Source organism: Mastacembelus armatus, chromosome 4 (genome assembly GCF_900324485.2).
Source record: "Mastacembelus armatus chromosome 4, fMasArm1.2, whole genome shotgun sequence".
Taxonomy (NCBI): Eukaryota; Metazoa; Chordata; class Actinopteri; order Synbranchiformes; family Mastacembelidae; genus Mastacembelus; species Mastacembelus armatus.
In genome coordinates, this window is record NC_046636.1 from 14,775,457 (window position 1) to 14,795,786 (window position 20,330).

General features: G+C 41.8%; 1 protein-coding gene across 1 annotated transcript in view; it reads right to left on the reverse strand.

Moving 5' to 3' along the window:
* The window catches only part of LOC113129299 (cadherin-2-like), a 131,073-nt gene extending 111,076 nt beyond the window's left edge, over window positions 1-19,997 (reverse strand). The window contains exons 1-2 of the mRNA XM_026305216.1: window positions 19,798-19,997; window positions 11,182-11,299 (exon numbers count right to left, since the gene is read on the reverse strand). Coding sequence (XP_026161001.1) covers window positions 11,182-11,299; window positions 19,798-19,839 — 160 coding nt within the window. The 5' untranslated portion in view covers window positions 19,840-19,997. The remainder of the gene's footprint in view (window positions 1-11,181; window positions 11,300-19,797) is intronic.
* Window positions 19,998-20,330: the final 333 nt, after the last annotated feature.

Sequence of the window (20,330 nt, forward strand, 5' to 3'; positions counted from 1 at the left end):
AGATGACTTTCATTTTAATTTTGTTTCCTCCTACTATCTGGATCTACCAGTCTGCCAAAATCTGTGCTGCTGATCTCCACCTCTAACCTCCTTTCCTATACAACCCATCGCCCAGATGCTCTGTTTATAATTATGCATATCCCCTACATCATCTCTCCTCTCTTTAATAATTCAGACTTCCTCTGCTCCAATTAAATAATTAACAGAGCCCTGAGCCATCAGACTGTCACCCTGCAAAGCCACTCTGCACTGGTCCCCAAATTATCTTCAAGAGCTTATTGAGTCCTTTATATCTGTGGCAACTGCTCACATTCATTTCTGATAGCCTCACATCTTTCTATTAAACTCAAACAAATGGTTAAATACCATACCAATACCATACCAATAATGATCTAAATCAGTATTTAACCATTACACAGTCCACTGTAACACATTGCTATTTTGATCTGTTTTCAGCCTTGTTTTGCCACTGCAAGAATAAAAAGGCCAAGATAACTGATGCTAAAGTGACAAATTATGTGACCATAACTAAAAGCTAAAATGAGTCATGTGATTTGTGTCTAAAAAGAGAATTAAACCCTAACCTTTTTGGGATTGAAGACCTACTTTAAAAGACTAACAAACTAATGCTCATGTAATAATTTAATGAAATCTAATGCAGGACAACAAACTTTATGACAACACAGCAATTTCACTCTTTTAATTAACAGGATTCATATTTTAAACGATTTGGGGAACCACTGTATAAAGCAAATAGTATGGCTCACTAAAGAGGTAACAGCACAGAATAACAACTCAAAAATGTGTTCACTATCTCCCCAGTTCATTAGTTTCACAGAGTCCATATATTTCCATTGAAGCACACAAAAATGAGATCACACACTTATAATCCAGCTACTCATACATACACAATCTGAGTGCAGTGTTAATACCAGGTTTTTGCCTGGTATTTTGACATGGTTCAACAAGACTATTGGGCTGGCAGCTCTGGTTTCTACTTTCATTCAGAATAAAACCACAAAAACAACAACAAAACATAGATATTCCAGTACTTGCACTTTCTGGCCTTTGTTTTTCCAGGATTACAGTGAACAACAAAAACTGCTTCATATTCATACTGTTCCGAACTAGAAGCTGCCTGATACCAAAGGCTTATTCTGTTAAACTGAGGAACATCTCAGCAGTAGATGTGGACAGTCAATTTTACTCTAACCTGTAGCTTCAATGGGCCTATTTTATATTGTAGTTTGCAACTTTCAGGATCTATATACTTCCTGTAGCGCTGACCAACACACTCTTCCCACTGTGCCATAGTATAACACTGAGATCTAACTTTATGTTTGTCACGAATGTGGGTGGTGTGGTGAGAAGGAGGAAAGGTGAGGACCCAAGTGCAGACAACGAACACGCTTTATTTTCCAGGGTTCAGGCAGGAAACTCAAATCTCCGCCGTTCGGCGGGCAGGCAGACAAACATGAATAGCACTAATCACACTAGGTGCTGTAGACAACTAATGATCCGGAGACGAACAAAGGAAACCAGAGAACTTAAATACTGAACACAAGACACAGGTGAAAGCAATCTACAACTGATAACATAAAGCCACCTGGAACAAAACACAGAACAGAAACAGGAAACTAACCAAAATAAAATGTCAGGCAGGGCTAAGAACCGGAAACCCGGTTTGGATCCTGACAATGTTCGCCTCATCATGTCCTTCCATGTCCTTTTCACTTGTTTGATTTATGTCTGTAGTTGCATGAGCTGTGGAGCTTGTAGGCTATGAAACAGCAGGGAGCGAGAATGTCCATCAAGTAATGCTTCTCCCCAGGTTTACTCCTAATTCAACATAATGTATTAATTTTCTGTGATGAGGCCTTACAAACACAAGAAAGTGTCTCCTGTTTTCAGTAAGCTATATATATACTATATATATATGTGTGTGTGTGTGTGTGGGGGGGCTTTTAAAGCTTTTAAAGATCGAAAGAGCTGGACTGAAAGACAGCACAGAGGCACTGATCGTAGCAGCACAAGAACAGGCCCTGAGCACAAGATCGATAGAGGCCGGGGTCTACCACACCAGGCAGGACCCCAGGTGCAGGCTGTGCAAAGATGCCCCTGAGACAATCCAGCACATAACAGCAGGTTGTAAGATGCTAGCAGGCAGAGCGTACATGGAACGCCATAACCAAGTGGCCGGCATAGTGTACAGGAACATCTGTGCCGAGTATGGGCTGGAGGTCCCAAGGTCAAAATGGGACACACTTCCAAAGGTGAGGGAGAATGATCGAGCTAAGATCCTGTGGGACTTCCAGATGCAGACCGACAAACACGTGATGGCTAACCAACCGGACATAGTGGTGGACAAACAGCAGAATAAAGCCGTAGTGGTAGATGTAGCGATCCTAAGTGACAGCAACATCAGAAAGAAGGAACATGAGAAGCTGGAGAAATACCAAGGGCTTAAAGAAGAGCTAGAAAAGATGTGGAAGGTGAAGGCAACAGTAGTCCCTGTGGTAATCGGCACCCTCGGGGATGTGACCCCCAAACTGGGAGAGTGGCTCCAACAGATCCCAGGAACAACATCAGAGATCTCAGTCCAGAAGAGCGCAGTGCTAGGAACAGCTAAGATACTGCGAAGAAGCCTCAAACTCCCAGGCCTCTGGTAGAGGACCCGAGATTGAGGAAGACACACACACCACCCATAGGGGTGAGAAGGGATTTTTTTTTTTTTTTATATATATATATAGACATATTATGTATGTGTCTATACATATACATATATGTGTATATAGACATACATAAACAAGTAAAGGTAATACAACTAAGTTAAATTTTGTGCCAATGAAACATTGAGGTTATAGGGAATTAACTGTAAACATGTCACAATCAATGCCATAGCGGTGAGAGTTGGGCTTTCAGTGCAACTGGTTACTGTCACACAGGGAAGGTCAGTATATATTTTCTTATCCATTGCTAATACCAATAAACAAGACCTCACCTTATTTCCTTGCACCATCTTGGGTCATCTAGAAGAAATAAAGGCAGTGTATCCAATCACAGCTCAATGCTCTGAAAAAACAACAGGTCTTAAGAACGACAACAGGCTTCCAATCCAGTTAAATAAGGTCACCAGCAATCCCCAGTCTGACCACAAGTCACCTGAGTGGGACCCCCCAATCAAACTAGGCCATCTCAGCACTGATCAGCAGAACATAGTAAGACAGCTGCTATGAGAGGAGTGCCATGCATTTGCGTATGATGGCAAAGATGTAGGATGTATCCCTTCTCTCAGCATGGATGTCACACTACATGACACTACACCTGTGAAAAAGACTTACATTTCAGTACCAAAGCCCCTGCACCAAGAGGTAAAGGATTATCTCCAAGACCTGTTAAGTCGGGGGTGGATTTCAGAGTCAGGGTCGCCTTACTCGTCTCCAAATGTATGTGTTCGAAAAAAGTCAGGCTGTGCCGTGATTACCGAGAACTCAACAGGAAATCAGTACCAGACAGGCACCCAATCCCAAGGATTCAAGACATGCTGGATTCCATTCATGACAGTTCCTGGTTCTCTGTCCTTGATCAGGGAAAAGCCTATCACCAGGGCTTCCTGGACCCTGAAAGTCGCCCCCTCACAGCTTTCATAACACCCTGGGGCCTGTATCAGTGAAACCGCATACCATTTGGTTTAAGCTCGGCTCCGGCAGAGTTCCAAAGGAGTATGGAGGACTGTCTAAATGTACTTAGGGATATTATTTGTCAGCCCTATTTAGATGACAACCTAGTGCACTCCCCATCACTTGAATCTCATGTGCAGCATATTCCTCGAATATGTCCTCCAGAGATACCAAAAACATGGTGTTAAGCTCACTCCACACAAATGTGATGTCTTTAAGTGACAAGTTCGATTCCTGGGACGAATGGTGCCAGAGCAGGGCTCTATGGATCAGGATCTATGGATCCAGCTGAAATAGCCCATCCAAGCATTCAAAGACAAACCACCAACCACTGTGAGTCGAGTGGTTGGTGGTTTGCAAGGCTTCCTCTCATACTACAGATCTTACAACTTTTCCAAGATAGCCAAGCTGCTATACCAGCCATTGACCCGGCCTGCAGACAAAGCATCACTTCCTGTGCCTATAGCAAAAGCGAAAAAGGTTAGTACAAAACAAAAGGGACGACCACCACCCAACACACCCATCATTTGGACTGAATGTCACCAGGAGGCTTTAAATGAGCTTACAGACTGTTTCACACAGCCACCCATTTTAGGGTATCGCAATTTTGCACAGCCATTTAAACTCCATTGTGATGCCTCACAAGATGGCCTAGGAGTGGTAATGTATCAACAAAAGTTAGCAGGTAGCAAAAGTCGCAGGCAAAATGAGGGTGATTGCGTATGGCTCGTGCACATTAACACCCCCAGAAAAGAATTACCACATGCACTCTGGAAAGCTGGAATTCCTAGCTTTAAAATGGGCAATATGTGAGCGCTTTTGTGACTACCTCTTTTATGCCCCATATTTTATTGTTTACACAGACAACCCTTTAACATATGTCCTCACCACAGCAAAATTAAATGCCACTGGTCATCACTGGGTAGGGGAATTGACTGATTTTAATTTCACAATCAGATACCGGCCAGGCAAAAAAATGCTGATGTCCAGGCTACCTCTTGACATTAATCAGTTGGCAACCAGAAGAAGAGCATGTGTTCTGAGAGCTACATTATCAGTCAAAATGCCATTCATCTAGTGCAAGACAGCATGTCTCCCCCTGCTGGCAAGACTCAGGATGAAATCAGGAAGAGTCAAGAAAATGATGCTGTGATCGGTCCTGTCCTGCATTATAAAGTTAGTGAGTATCGCCTCAAAGGTCAAGCCTTTAAGAAAGAGTCACCTGATATAAAGATACTTCTGAGACAGTGGAACAGACTTCAGGTGAATGATGAAGGTGTCCTCTTCAGGCGAGTGAATGGTAAAGATCAGCTCCTCCTTCCGAAAGAACACCACAACACAAAGAGAACTTCACAAAGAAATGGGGGCAGAGAGGACATTAGGACTCATAAGGGACAGATTTTCTTGGCCCAGAATGCAAAATGACATTGAACATTTTGTGATGCATGCCTGTGAATGCCTTAAAAGAAAACGTCCCAGTAAAGCCAACAGAGTCCCACTGACCTCCATTACCACTACTTACCCCTTTGAGCTTGTGTCCACTTTTTACATCTGGAGATACGCAAGCATGGATATGAATACATCCTGGTGGTAATGGACCATTTTACACGCTTTGCACAAGCGTATGCGACAAAGAACAAGTCAGCAAAGACAGTGGTGGACTAAGTCTTTAATCACTTTGCTCTGAACTTTGGCTTCCCTGTGCGAATCCATCATGACATGGGACGTGAATATCATGATCCGCATCTGAACTTCCTGTTTTGGACTTTTACTTTGGCAGATCATGCCGGATCTAGTTTTGTTCTGTTTTGTCCCCTTTTACTTTAACCTGATTTAGTTAATCGTTTTCACCTGTGTCTTGTCTTGTCCATTGAATTATATACCCCTTCCTCAGCCACAGACTTTGCCAGGTTATCTGAATAAAATTCTTCGTCTGACTCAAATGCTTTGTCTGCTTCACTTGCCTTGTTCTGCCCTGCTCCCAGTTCTTGCCTTTGTTTCCCCACACCACAGGATTTCTCATTTCGGACCTTTTGATTCTGGACTGCCGTGTTTTCCCAGGCTAAGCTAAGCAGCATTTTCTTCTGAGTTTTCTGTTTGAAGGCTTGTTTGCCTGGAGGAATTTGTGTTCTTTTCTTTTGAGGTTCCCTTGTCATGTGTTGTGTTCGAGTTCTCCCAGATCCTTAGTTGTGTCAGACCCTGTTCTCTCTCCTTGTCTCTATGTTAACCTGCCCTGACTTTCCTACCTTGTTTCCTTACCCTTGCTCTTGTTCCCCTATGGTCTGGTGAGTCTCCCATGGTGTGTGCGACCCAGACCCTCATGCCTTGTCCCCTTTTTCATGCCTTGGTTTCCTGTAGTCTGGTGCATCTCCCCGAGTGGGTGGGTGACCAAGACCCTCATGCCTTGTCCCCTTTTTCATGCCTTGGTTTCCTATGTTTCCCTGTCTTGTCCCTTAGTCCACGTGTCCCTGTAGTCTGGTGCGTCCCCAAGTGTGTGTGTGTCCCAGACCTCCATGCCCTGCCTTGTCCTTTAGCTTATGTTCCCAAGCCACCCAAACTGAGCCCGGTTCTGCTGGAGGTTTTTTCTTCCGTTAAAGGGAGTTTTTCCTCTCCACGGTCGCCAAGTGCTTGCTTATAAGGGATTTGTTGGGTTTTTAGTTTTTGTAAAGTACCTCCCTACAACTCTTGTTTTGTTTGTTCTACTGCTATTTGGTTGAATTTATGGTTTTACTGTTGTTATGCATTGTGCCACTTATACAGGAAATAAGTCACCTGTAGAATTCATGTAAATCATACATATGTTACGCCACTTAATGGCAGTAATAGCGCTGAGGGGACTGACAACAAGGCTCTTATAGCAAAAGTAAATCAGTTCAGTCGTAAGCGGGAAGCAGTTCAGTGAAAGCCATCACTCATCAATGCTGTATCCATTTATGTCTACAGAATAAAGGAAAGACACTTCCACACCATTGACTGTCTCCATCTGTGACATGTGTAACAAGTGCAACTTAAAGAGTCCTACTGGGCTTGAAAGAGACAGAGGATAAAAGTCTGGATCATCAGTTTGGCCTCCATAAACACAACAAGAATGCAAACTTACACTATCCTATGCTTACGGAGTACTTAGTAGAAAAGTCTAATACACAAAATTACTAGTCAAAAGAACTGGACTTTGGAGTCAAATGTGCCCATGCGCAGTATAGATCATGTAGTACAACCTTAGAGATTGCCAACATCTTTCTCATTAAAGCCAACGTGTGACTTCTCAGAATTCTTCAGTCCCGTGCAAAACAGCAGTGACAATGTTTAAACCAATATTTAACCCCAAAATCTTTTCTTGTGTATTGGAGGAGTACAGTTCCCTCATAAACTGTACATTTGTCAGGGAACAAAAACCATCTGAGCCCACCAGCATCTAAATCTGAAAAAAGACAGAAAAATTTAGAATCAGATGAAGGTCAAGACTTCAGCAATGTTTCACCACAATACTTAAACTGCAGTTGTGGCCTAATGGATAGAGCGTTGGACATGCGGGTTCGACTTTCAGAACCAGCAGGAATTGTCGGTGGGGCGGAGTGAACAGCCAGTGCTGTCTCTCGCAATGACTGCCCACTGCTGTTGGTGTTGCTCTCCGGGTAAGCGAATCACTTTTGTCTTGCAAGCTTGTCGTGTTGTGTGTGTTCGTCTACAGACTAGCAACAGACTAGCTATAGTTTAACACAGCTAAAAACTAACTAAACTCTAAACAATTCATTAACCCTCTGGGGTCTGAGGGGGTTTTTGGGGCCTGGACAAATTTTGACATGTCCTGACATTTGTGCTTTTTTCAGTGTCTTTTAAACATATTAATGTCTGAAGTCTAATAACACTGTAATCAGCACAAAATTGGCTACAATAATATGTGAGCAGCAAGTTTATACATGATTGTGTTTTTGAGAAAAAAGTGTTTATGCATGGTTAGTGAAAAACTAAAATTTTTTACTCACTGAAATAAGACCATAAAACACAAACAGAACATTGGTTCACAAGACTTTGGAGACCAGCATGTTGTAGGCTAAAGTGTTTACTTCAGAGTGCTGTGAATGTCATCTTGTTCACACATTCACAGTAAACAATACACTGATTTAAATTTTCTAAGACACTTTTTGTCCAGAAAGGCCATATGCAAGAGGGTGTGTCTGAGGATGAATAGTCATGTGATTTACCTGAGAACACAAAAGACACACTGAACGACCAGACAAAGACGCGCATAATGAGCCTTTCAGTCAATGTAGATGGGACGGATTAGTGCAGCACAATACAACACAATGAGGAGCCAAACGATCCTCATTTGAGTTAAAATCAGTGTTTTTACTCTGAGGACAAGCTAAACTATTTGTCTCTGTGTGGAATGTAAGGAGCGCCGCTTCACGTGCGTAACGCGCCATCATCCAAACGCGCAGAAAAAGTGAGTAAATTCTATGATGAAGTTTGATATTTTGTGTCACTTCTCGGGGGTGTGCACATATTTACCTGGTTCACCTGAGATCTCTGTTAGTAACTGATTTGATAACTGATCACCAAATTGACCTGCTTTATCTTACTGAAACCTGGTTACAGCAGGATGAATATGTCAGTCTGAATGAATCAACCCCCCTCAGTCATAAAAATTATCATGTTCCTCGAAGCACAGGTCGAGGTGGAGGAGTAGCTGCAATCTTCCACTCAAACTTATTATTAAACTTTCATCCTCAGAACAGTTATAACTCATTTGAGAGCCTCACTCTTAGTCTCTCGCATCCAAACTGGAAAACACAAAAACCAGTTCTACTTGTCATTGTGTACCGTCCACCTGTCCCTTACTCAGAGTTTTTAACTGACCAGACTTCCTGTCTGATTTAGTGCTTAGATCAGATAAAGTCATTATAGTGGGAGATTTTAACATTCATGTAGATGTTGAAAATAACAGCCTCAGCATTGCATTTAATTCTATATTAGATTCAATTGGTTTCATTCAAAATGTTAATAAACCCACCCACTGTTTCAATCACACCCTTGATCTTGTTCTGAACTATGGTGTCGAAATTGAACATCTAATAGTTTTTCCCCCAAATCCTGTTTTGTCAGATCATTCTTTAATAACTTTTGAATTTAAAATGATGGATCATGCAGCGTTTGGAAGAAAATTCCACTACAGCAGTTGTGTTGTTGTTTATCAATTTAAGAAAATGATTCCATCTTTATTTACATCTATGCCAAGAACGAAAACAGTGGAGGGCAGCTGCTTCAATCCCACTCCCTACCAAATTGATCATATTGTTGACAGCGCTGTAACCTCACTGCGTGAAATGCTTGATTCTGTAGCCCCTCTGAAAAAGAAGTTAGTGAATCAGAGAAGACTAGCCCCATGGTATAATTTACATATTCATACCTTAAAGCAGGCATCACAAAGGCTGGAAAGGAAGTGGCGTTCCACAAACTTAAAGGAAAATTGTCTAGCATGGAAAAACAGTCTACTAACATATAAAAAAGCTCTCCGTAAAGCCAGAACTGCATACTATTCATCACTAATAGAGGAAAACAAGAACAATCCCAGGTTTCTTTTCAGCACTGTAGCCAGGCTGACAAAAAGTCACAGCTTTGTTGAGCCCAGTGTTCCCTTAGCTCTCAGCAGTGATGAATTTATGAGTTTCTTTACAAATAAAATCACAACTATTAGAGATAAAATTCAGCAGATGCTTCCTCTACCTGCAATAAATGAATCTTCTACTACAGTAGCTCTTGAATCATCTATAAGACCTCAGTTATGTTTAGACTGCTTCTCTCCCATAGATCTCTCTGAATTTACATCAGTAGTTGCTTCATCGAAATCATCAACACAAGGCTCTGTGCTAGGACCGATTCTGTTCACCCTGTACATGCTTCCTTTAGGATATGTCATTAGGAAGTACTCTATTAATTACCACTGCTATGCAGATGATACTCAGTTATATCTATCTATTAAACCTGTTAACACAAACCAGTTAACCAGACTTCAAGCGTGTCTAACTGACATAAAGGTCTGGATGACCAGTAACTTTTTACTTTTAAACTCAGAGAAAACAGAAGTCATTATATTTGGGCCAAAAAATCTCAGAAATAACTTTTCTAAAATTATAGCTACTCTAGATGGCATAACCCTGGCCTCCAGAACTACTGTAAAAAACCTTGGAGTTATTTTTGACCAGGACATGTCCTTTAACTCACACATAAAACAAATCTCTAGAACTGCATTCTTTCACCTGCGCAACATTTCCAAAATTAGGAACATCCTGTCTCAAAATGATGCAGAAAAACTAGTCCATGCATTTGTTACCTCGAGGCTAGATTACTGCAACTCATTACTATCTGGATGTCCCAATATCTCCATAAAAAGCCTCCAATTAATCCAGAATGCCGCAGCCAGAGTCCTGACAGGAACTAGCAAGAGAGATCATATTTCTCCTATATTGGCTTCTCTTCATTGGCTCCCTGTAAAATATAGAATAGAGTTTCCAAAAGCAGACTGGGAGGCAGAGCCTTTAGTTATCAAGCTCCTCTCCTGTGGAACCAGCTCCCAGCCTGGGTTCAGGAGGCAGACACTCTCTGTACTTTTAAGGCTAGACTTAAAACCTTCCTCTTTGACAAAGCATATAGTTAGGGCTGGCTTCAGGCAACCCTGAACCATCCCTTAGTTATGGTGCTATAGGCCTAGACTGCCTGAGGACCATCGGTGCACTGAGCCCCCCCCCCCTTCCCTTCCCCTCTCTTCCTCTCCTCCCACCTCACGTATATCACTAACCTTGTGCTCTCTCTATCCCCTAGTTTGTGCTCTCTCCCTCTCTCTATGTTCTCTCCGTAACTTCTGCAGGTGTCCCTGGTCCTGGAGCTGTATATCGCTGATGTGCAGTTACTGGTCCCACCAACCTGCAGTGTCTATTTGTTGTTTATTGTTGCTGTTCTTTTCTCTCTGCTCTATCCACTCACCCCAACCGGTCGAGGCAGATGGCCGCCCAAACTGAGCCCGGTTCTGCTGGAGGTTTTTTCTTCCGTTAAAGGGAGTTTTTCCTCTCCACTGTCACCAAGTGCTTGCTCATAAGGGAATTGTTGGGTTTTTAGTTTTAGTTTTTGTAAAGTGCCTTGAGATGATTTGTATTGTGATTTGGCGCTATACAAATAAAATTGAATTGAATTGAATTGGATTGCACCACTTGTGTGTGTTCACTGCTGTGTGTGTGCACTTTGGGGGTAATGCATTTTCCCCATTGTGGGACTAATACGGGTAACTTAACAATAATCAAGTACATTCGTGCCAACACAGTATCAGCTCAGTATATCAGTCTAATCCTAATACACACTCTGTCTTTATAAAACTCCTTCATGGTTCAAATATCGGCAGAACTCTTACACAACCCCCACCCAACAGCAGGGGATTATTACTGGAACTAGCCTCGCTCCAAGTCTTTGTGTGTGTGTGTGCGTGTGTGTGTGTGTGTGTGCTGACCATTAAAGATGGTCTGTCCTTTTGCCAGCTCTTGGTCCATTTCGATGATGTATTCCTCCTGTGTAAATCCCCTTGTGCATGGCAACGGGCACTCAGTATTTCTGCTAAGAACAACAACCTGGAGAGGGTAGGAAAAGAAAAATGAAAGGGAATAAAAAGAATATCCAGATATTTACATGAATCTCAGATTACATCTTGATGTCCTCACAACATCTTAAATCAAAATGAATGTTGAGTCTTTCTCCTAAAGGACTTGATAATATCTCATCAACCTCATTCTAAAATCCATTTGCAAGCTGAAAAAGGGCAAAGGAAATAATACAGTTTGCAAACATCAAATTCTCTTTTTTATAAGACTAAGGCCTTTGCATGAACCAATCTGAACTGACTGACAATGAGCTGATTCTCTACCATTGTAAATGCAGAGCATACATGTGTTTTAACACATAGAAATGATTGAACACACTCTTAAGATCTGTTGTCCTAACTTGCAACAGTGAAAGCAGAAGAAATTGCACTAAAGTACCAGTCCAAACCAAGAGACCATTATTAATCACCATGAAAAGCATGAGACAACTGGGTCAATTAATTTAGATGATAATTAGTGTCTAGACTTTTGTCACCCCTGTTGTTTGAGCCCCGGTCCAACATGAACCCCCCACCCGCCCACCCCAAACACACACACACACACACACACACACACACACACACACACACACACACACACACACACACACACACACACACTCTCCCACTTCTCAGAGCAGCATAATAGCATCTGTTGTAGTTTGATAGTGTGTTTATTAGTGAGTGTTTGGTGGTGGTGTATGGGGGTGTCTTGTGATTAAGGTAATGAAGCCAAAAGGGGTGCTGTGATTTGCTTCCACTTTACTCTAAACCCTCATGTCTTTGCTGCCCATTCTGACATCTTTGGAAGAGGTCAGGCCTGCCTTTCATCTCTTTTCCTGTTACCATAAAGAAGTAGAAAGTAAACTCATGGTGAGACTGTGATCTGATGCTTTGCTTCAGTGGAACACTACATGGGTTTCTGTGGTGACATTTATGAGGTTATTAGAAAAGTAAAGTGCAATAACCATGAAGAAGACCCTGAAGTTCAGGGCGTTAAATAGCCTTAATTTTTTCTATATCATTGCATGTAGTAATTTACTTGTGAAAAATAACATGTTAAAATTCAGAGTTGGAATTATAATTAAAACAGCATCAACAATATGTATAGCATGAACATTTATATGTACTGAGACATTCTTCTCTCTTGCATTCAGCTACAACTTCTCATCAATGTTGACTCTAATCTGGCAGCCTTCAGGAGAAACATCTCTACACCCTGCATTCATGGCATCCATTAAAGACATCTTGTCAGAGGAAAAACTCCTCTATGGGGTTTAGGTGTGGGAGTATGGAGGAAGGAATATTACTGACATCCTTTGATGTGCAGCAAACCAGTCAACTGCAGCAGAATGGCGGAATGCCACATTATCCCACACAACAACCAAAGTGGGGGAGTTTCTTCTCATTCAACTTCTCTCCTCCTCTGACACAAGTTGATTAAGCAGGACGTCCAGAAAAGAGATGAGCCTCTCTGTACTGCAGGGGCCAATTAGTGGTTTGTTTAACAGCAACTCATCAGTGGACAGTGCTGCACAGATTGTAATGTTAGCTCAACCCTGGTCTTCCCCTACAGCAGAGGTAGCCAACATGGTGCCCTCGGGCACCTGGTCGGCCACAGGGACCACGTGAGTCGCCCGCAGGGAATGTTCTATAAATAGCACTTGTCACCACAGACCTCTGTCTAAAAATTGTAATTAATTGTGTTGCTGTTCTTTATGAATCAATAACACTTGCATTGATGTATTGAAAATGACAATATTCAATAGCAAATTTTAAAAACAAAAATGTTTTTGTATATATGAACTCTGACCTTGTCTGGGGTCAAAGTTCAAAACTGCCATCTCACTCATTGCCGAGACAAGCTATCGGGCGCAGCTATGATGGGGAGCTAAATGCTGTGCCCCCCCCACGAAAATAAGGAAAAAATATGGCAGAAAAGCTGAAAGAAAACTTACCATTTTCACAATGATTGGTAGGAAGAGTTCTTTTTTACGACAGTTAAAAAAAAAAGTGTGTCTGTCTCATTTGTGGGGCGACTGTGGCAATGGCAAAGCGGCACAATGTGGAGAGACACTTCGGTACGAGTCACAAAAGCTTCAATGCTAACTACCCACCTGGCAGCGCACTACGGGCAGAAAAAGCCTGTGAGTTAAAGGCAGCTTTGGGCAAACAGCTGTCTTTTTTCACGAGGCCGGTGAAAAAGTCACAAAAAGCAATTGAAGCTTCATTTAGAGCTGAAAATTTTTTGATAAAGAAATATATGTGTGTTTCCTACCATGGTAAATCGTTAATTTTTGTGAGGATTCAAAAACATTAACGTGATCAGTCAGTCTCTTCACATATATGAATATTACTATTCATAACATCATTAAAGGTGAACCATGCCACATTATGTTAATCAGGAAGTTTGTATCAAACAAGTAGCCCTTCGTATTACTCAGTACCCTTGAAGTAGCTCTCAGTTTCTAAAAGGTTTGGTGACCCCTGCCCTACAACATGTTTTTGCCATGTTGAGTTCAGCTTCATTCACTGCTTCCATCTTCATTGCTCCGATATGTATCTTTAATTACCTCGGAAAGATACACATCTTTGCCAGAAAATCTGTAATTTGTTGCATATTTGATTGCTTCCTTAAAGTGGCCTTCCTCAAAGAGAGACCATGGTTTACAACATGATCAATAAATGTGTTCTGGGTCTTCTACTCTTTTGTGTGATAGGGAATCACTCTTCATACCTTATCAAGCTCCTTCATACCTTAAAGACCTCATAGTACCATATTATCCCAATAGACCACTTCGCTCTCAGAGTGCAGGCCTACTTGTGGTTCCCAGAGTTCTCAAAAGCAGAATGGGAGGCAGAGCCTTTAGCTATCAAGCTCCTCTCCTGTGGAACCAGCTCTCAGCCTGGGTTCAGGAGGCAGACACTCTCTGTACTTTTAAGGCTAGACTTAAAACCTTCCTCTTTGACAAAGCATATAGTTAGGGCTGGCTTCAGGCAACCCTGAACCATCCCTTAGTTAGTTATGCTGCTATAGGCCTAGACTGCCCGAGGACCATCGGTGCACTGAGCTCCCCTACCCTACCCCCCCTTCTCTCCCACCTCATGTATATTCCACCATTGAATGTTACTAACCTTGTGCTCTCTCTCTCCCCTAGTTTGTGCTCTCTCCCTCCCTCTCTCTCTCTCTCTCTCTGTACCTTCTGCAGGTGTCCCTGGTCCTGGAGCTGTTTATCGCTGATGTGCAGTTACTGGCCCCACCAACTTGCAGTGTCTATTTGTTGTTTATTGTTGCTGTTCTTTTCTCTCTGCTCTATCCACTCACCCCAACCGGTCGAGGCAGATGGCCGCCCAAACTGAGCCCGGTTCTGCTGGAGGTTTTTTTCTTCCGTTAAAGGGAGTTTTTTCCTCTCCACTGTCGCCAAGTGCTTGCTCATAAGGGAATTGTTGGGTTTTTAGTTTTAGTTTTTGTAAAGTGCCTTGAGATGATTTGTATTGTGATTTGGCGCTATACAAATAAAACTGAATTGAATTGAATTGAATTCATTCCCCATAAACCTGTCTTCTGTGATGCATTTTTCCAAACAAAATGATTCCAAAGCCATCCCTTTTTACTTAATAGTGGTAGCACAACTAAAACGAGGACACAGAATGATGATTATTTCTTTTCATTATAAATATTCTTCTAAGATTCTTTACTTCAATATGGTTACTGCAAAAATGCACAGAATTTGCCATCGTTTTGAAAACAGTGTTTCCATGTACTGTATATACTCTCCACCTTGTCCACAGGGACACTGTAACTCAGCAAAAGTGCAGAATCTTTTAGTGAAATATATCCTATTTTTGTACTTATTTATTTTAGAGTTTATGTGGTATTTCTATATTTTAGCACCTTTTTGAATTGCTGTTGCAGTTCATATGCTATCCAATTTCACTGCATACTGTGGAGTAACAATTAAGGTATGCATGTACATCATAATGTTTTGCAGGTGACGAGGAGTGAATAAGAATTTATGCATTTTGCAGTTGTAGAATTAAGGCTTCAACTAACAAGAACCTCCAGTATCTGTTATCTTCCATTTTTGCCATCAGCCAAATAGATTAATCGTCTGCTAAAATGCAGTGAAAATGCCCATCAGAATACCCCAGACTCAAGATGACTTCTTCAAATAGCTTATTTTATCAAACCAATAAAGAAGGCCAAACCAAGACATATTTATTTAATCTAGTGTCCCTACAGATAACAAAACAGAAAAGCAACAAAACACACCTTGAGTGACCATGTGTCCTCAGAGCTCCCGCTTCATTTCTGTAGGGTTAGTATCAGGTTATATGAAGCTCAGGCCAGCACACAACATCGGGGGCACTAAAAATTGCCACAGTAGATTCTACCAAAACATTAGTAATGTTAATAGTGATGTTTACTTATATTCAATTCTTGTTGTTGCTATGTTACTCTAAAAAACTTTAAGCGTAACACAGTGACACTTTTCCAACCAAAACCATCAGTCTGTACAGTTATCACACAGTGAAACTTTAAATCTATATTGAACTTATAGGTAAAGTGTTGACTGAGCTAGACAAGCATTCATAAACACACACATACACAAAACTTTTCATTATGTAGCACTGGAGCAAATTTAGTAATATTTGAATATAAACCCACACCGACATGCACTAATTTCCCTGTACTGATTTGTCATATATCTGCCAGCTTCTGTCAGCTTCTTTCTCTTCTCATCTATACACATGCCCCCACATGCAAATACAATCTATCAGTCTATAGATACATATGGCTCCAAACATTTTCACATCCATAGATTCAGGAGGATCATCAATTCTGCCTGTACATTAAATTCTGATATTATTTTCATTTTTTTTTGTAAAGTCAAACATGTCTACTAAAGCTGTGTACTGCTTACAGCAAATTGTATGTGGACTGAGTTTTAGTTAATTAAATCACACAGCAGCACAATCCGCGTGTGTCTCCAGAGAGGAGAGAATAGTGTGCTTTTACACACAGCTTTTACCACATTGATTCATTATTTAGAATTATTAATGATCCAGAAATGCACATGCAGTCACTAAGAATCTATCAGGAACAAACTCTAATGAAATTGGCCATACACTGGTCATCCTCAGGAAGAGTTCTGAGTGCTGCAAAAACACTGATGGGACATTTTGATTTTACTGTAGGTTAAATTCAATCAATTTCATTGGAACAGTTTGTTTTTGCATTTGAGATTCAGTGAAATTCTGCCAAACATACCAAAATAGCCAGGGTCAACATCCATCCATCCATTATACTGGAGAAAATAAGTATTTGATATACTCCAAATTTTGCAAATTTTCCCACTTACAAAGAATGGAGAGATCTGTAATTTTCATCGTAGGTACACCTCAACAGTGAGAGACAGAATCTAAAAAAAAAAAAAAATCCAGAAAATCACATTGTATGATTTTTAAATATGACATGAAATAAATATTTGATACAATAGAAAAATAGAACTTAATATTTGGTACAGAAACCTTTGTTTACAATTACAGAGGTCAGACATTTCCTGTAGTTCTTGACCAGGTTTGCACACACTGCAGCAGGGATTTTGGCCCACTCCTCCATACAGGTCTTCTTCAGATCTTTCAGGTTTTGGGGCTGTTGCTGGGCAACACAGAGTTTCAGCTCCCTCCATAGATTTTCTATTGGGTTCAGGTCTGGAGACTGGCTAGACCACTCCAGGACCTTGAAATGCTTCTTACGGAGCCACTCCTTAGTTGCCCTGGCTGTGTGTTTGGGTTCATTGTCATGCTGGAAGACCCAGCCACGACCCATCTTCAGTGCTCTTACTGAGGGAAGGAGGTTGTTGCCCAAAATCTCACGATACATGGCCCCATCCATCCTCCCCTCAATACGGTGCAGTCGTCCTGTCCCCTTTGCAGAAAAGCACCCCCAAAGCCTGATGTTTCCACCCCTATGCTTCACGGTTGGGATGGTGTTCTTGGGATTGTACTCATCCTTCTTCTTCCTCCAAACACAGCTGATGGAGTTTATACCAAAAAGTTCTATTTTGGTCTCATCTGACCACATGACCTTCTCCCATACCTCCTCTGGATCATCCAGATGGTCTTTGGCAAACTTCAGACAGGCCTGGACATGTGCTGGCTTGAGCAGGGGGACCTTGCGTGTGCTGCAGAATTTGAATCCATGACGGTGTAGTGTGTTACTAATGGTAACTGTCGAGACTGCGGTCCCAGCTCTCTTCAGGTCATTGACCAGGGCCTCCTGTGTACTTCTCGTTCCCGTACCTTTCTCAGGATCATTGATACTCCACGAGGCGAGATCTTGCATGGAGCCCCAGTCCGGGGAGATTGGCAGTCATCTTGAATTTCTTCCATTCTCTAATAACTGCGCCAACAGTTTCTGCCTTCTCACCAAGCTGTTTGCCTATTGTCCTGTAGCCCATCCCAGCCTTGTGCAGGTCTACAATTTTGTCCCTAGTGTCCTTAGACAGCTCTTTGGTCTTGCCCATAGTGGAGAAGTTGGAGTCTGATAGATTGAGTGTGTGGATAGGTGTCTTTTAGACGAGTTAAACGGGTTTCAAACAGGTGCAATTAATACAGGCAATGAGTGGAGGATAGGAGGGCTTCTTAAAGACAAACAGGTCTGTGAGAGCCAGAATTCTTGCTGGTTGGTAGATGATCAAATACTTATTTCATGCAATTAAATGGAAATTCATTATTTAAAAATCATACAATGTGATTTTCTGGATTTTTTTTTTTAGATTCTGTCTCTCACAGTTGAGGTGTACCTACGATGAAAATTACAGATCTCTCCATTCTTTGTAAGTGGGAAAACTTGAAAAATCGACAATGTATCAAATACTTATTTGCCCCACTGTATACCCATTTATTCCTAATTAGGGTCACAGGGATCTGCTGGAGCCTACCCCAGTTCTCTTTGGGTGAAAGGCAGGGGTACGCCCTGAACAGATCACCAGTCCATCACAGGGCTACATAGAGACAAACAACCTCACACACTCACATTCACTCCTATGGGCAATTTAGAATCACCAAACCACCTGACATACATGTTTTTGGACTGTGGGAGGAAAGGATTCAAAAAATGAATACAGATGCACAGCAGCCGTCCCCCAGAAATGAAAGATGACAAAGCTGATACAACTAATCTTTAATCAATATCCAATGTCCATGTCTTCCTTGACTTCGAACTAAGGGCTCTGGGGAAAAGGGGGATTGTACCAGTGCACACACAAACACACACACACACACACATATATATATATATATATACACATAAACACCAACTGTGCAACTATGAATATAAAAGAAAACATGGCCAGTAATAGTATAATAATATAATTTACATTTGATCAGTAGAAGGAATAAACTATAAAACACTTACATGGTTCTTTAAAAGTTACAGTCTTATTTCTCGGAAGAGGCTGAACAGCAGGTGGCCCTAAGGCGCGCACCTCCACCCCCCACCCCCGCCTCCATTGCCAGGCAATATAACATGACATTATATAAAAACAGTCTTGTTGTACAACACTTTCCCAACCACACAATATCCATTGTCACAATATGTTTGTTCTCATTCCAACTATGCACACAGGCCAAGGGGCGACAGCTCGCAGAAAATGATGGGTAGGCTACACTCAGTGCAGTTATTTGTAAATTTCATGTGAAATACTCACAGGTCACAGATTGACGAGGTTTAGGGATTTATATCTCATTATATTCAGCTTGCACAATTTAGTAAACCGAGTGCCGAGGAAGAACAGACGCGACTCATGAAACGTTTTAAACCTCGCTCCATCACGCAACGTTACGTTCGGTTATAAGGTGGCACATAAAACTGCCATCTTTTAAAATGGTGATCGGCATATTTTCGCTGAAAGACTTAAAAACACTATGTATCGATGACTTTGTTCACTTAAAATGTATTCAGCCCAGACTGGATTACAGCTCCACAAAAGTCAAGCATCTAGTTTCAACAGAAAGAGCCATGAATTGTGTAATAAAGGAGATGCTGAAACGGGCGACAGCATGTCGTCCGAGGATGGATGGGTGTTTAATACACGCGCGGGGGCGCGCGCACACACACACACACACACACACACACACACCTCGGACTCCCCTACACAGCAACATTTGATCTGAAGCCAATGTTTTATCATACAGTGCTCAGAATGCATTCTCTTGCTTGGTTAGAAAATGACTATGCAGCAGGACCGGAGCAGGTCTGCTATGATACCGCCAGTATGTGAATGTTGGCTGTTGTTGTTGGCCCTTATTTAGTCAAGAATATTGCAATTGTTACGAAAAGCTTAAAGAAAATTCAGGTTAAATGGTTATAGCTGCTTTGTCCTCAGTCGCCAGCAAAACGCTTCCCTCTATCTTTCGTCAATGGGCAACGGTGTAGTGTCCGACAATCCGAACTGACTCGGTGCAAAATGAGAAATATTTTACCTGCAGAGCTGCCGTCAGCATCCAAATCCCCATAAAATGCATTTTGCTGTGTTATAATTCCTCCTTCTAGAACCGACAAAGTCAGTCGCAATGCGCTTGGACGTCAGATAATGAATTCCCGGTAAACCCCGCCGGCATGAGGCAGACTTCCTCCGTCCACCAGCCCTTGTCTGTGCCTGTCTACTCTGTGCTGGACTCAGCAGCACTCCAGCCTGCCTGAAACTGACTCAACGCCGGCCCCTTGCGCCTCCATGTCGCCCTCTAACGTACAACGGGGACCCTGGGCCTAGCTGCACAGACGCTTTCAGTTCGTGTCACTATGGTGACTATGATGGTATCTGCAGTGATCAGATATATTTTTAAAGGAATCATAAAACTTTTAGCATTATTTTATCTAGATCTAACAAGCCCTCAAATTTTTAAATTGTCGAGAATAACCATTTAAAAGACCATGTTATTTAGATATGCAAATTATAGATATACAATCATAGATGATGTCAACTATCCTCAGATGGGGGGTGACTTTCAGGCAT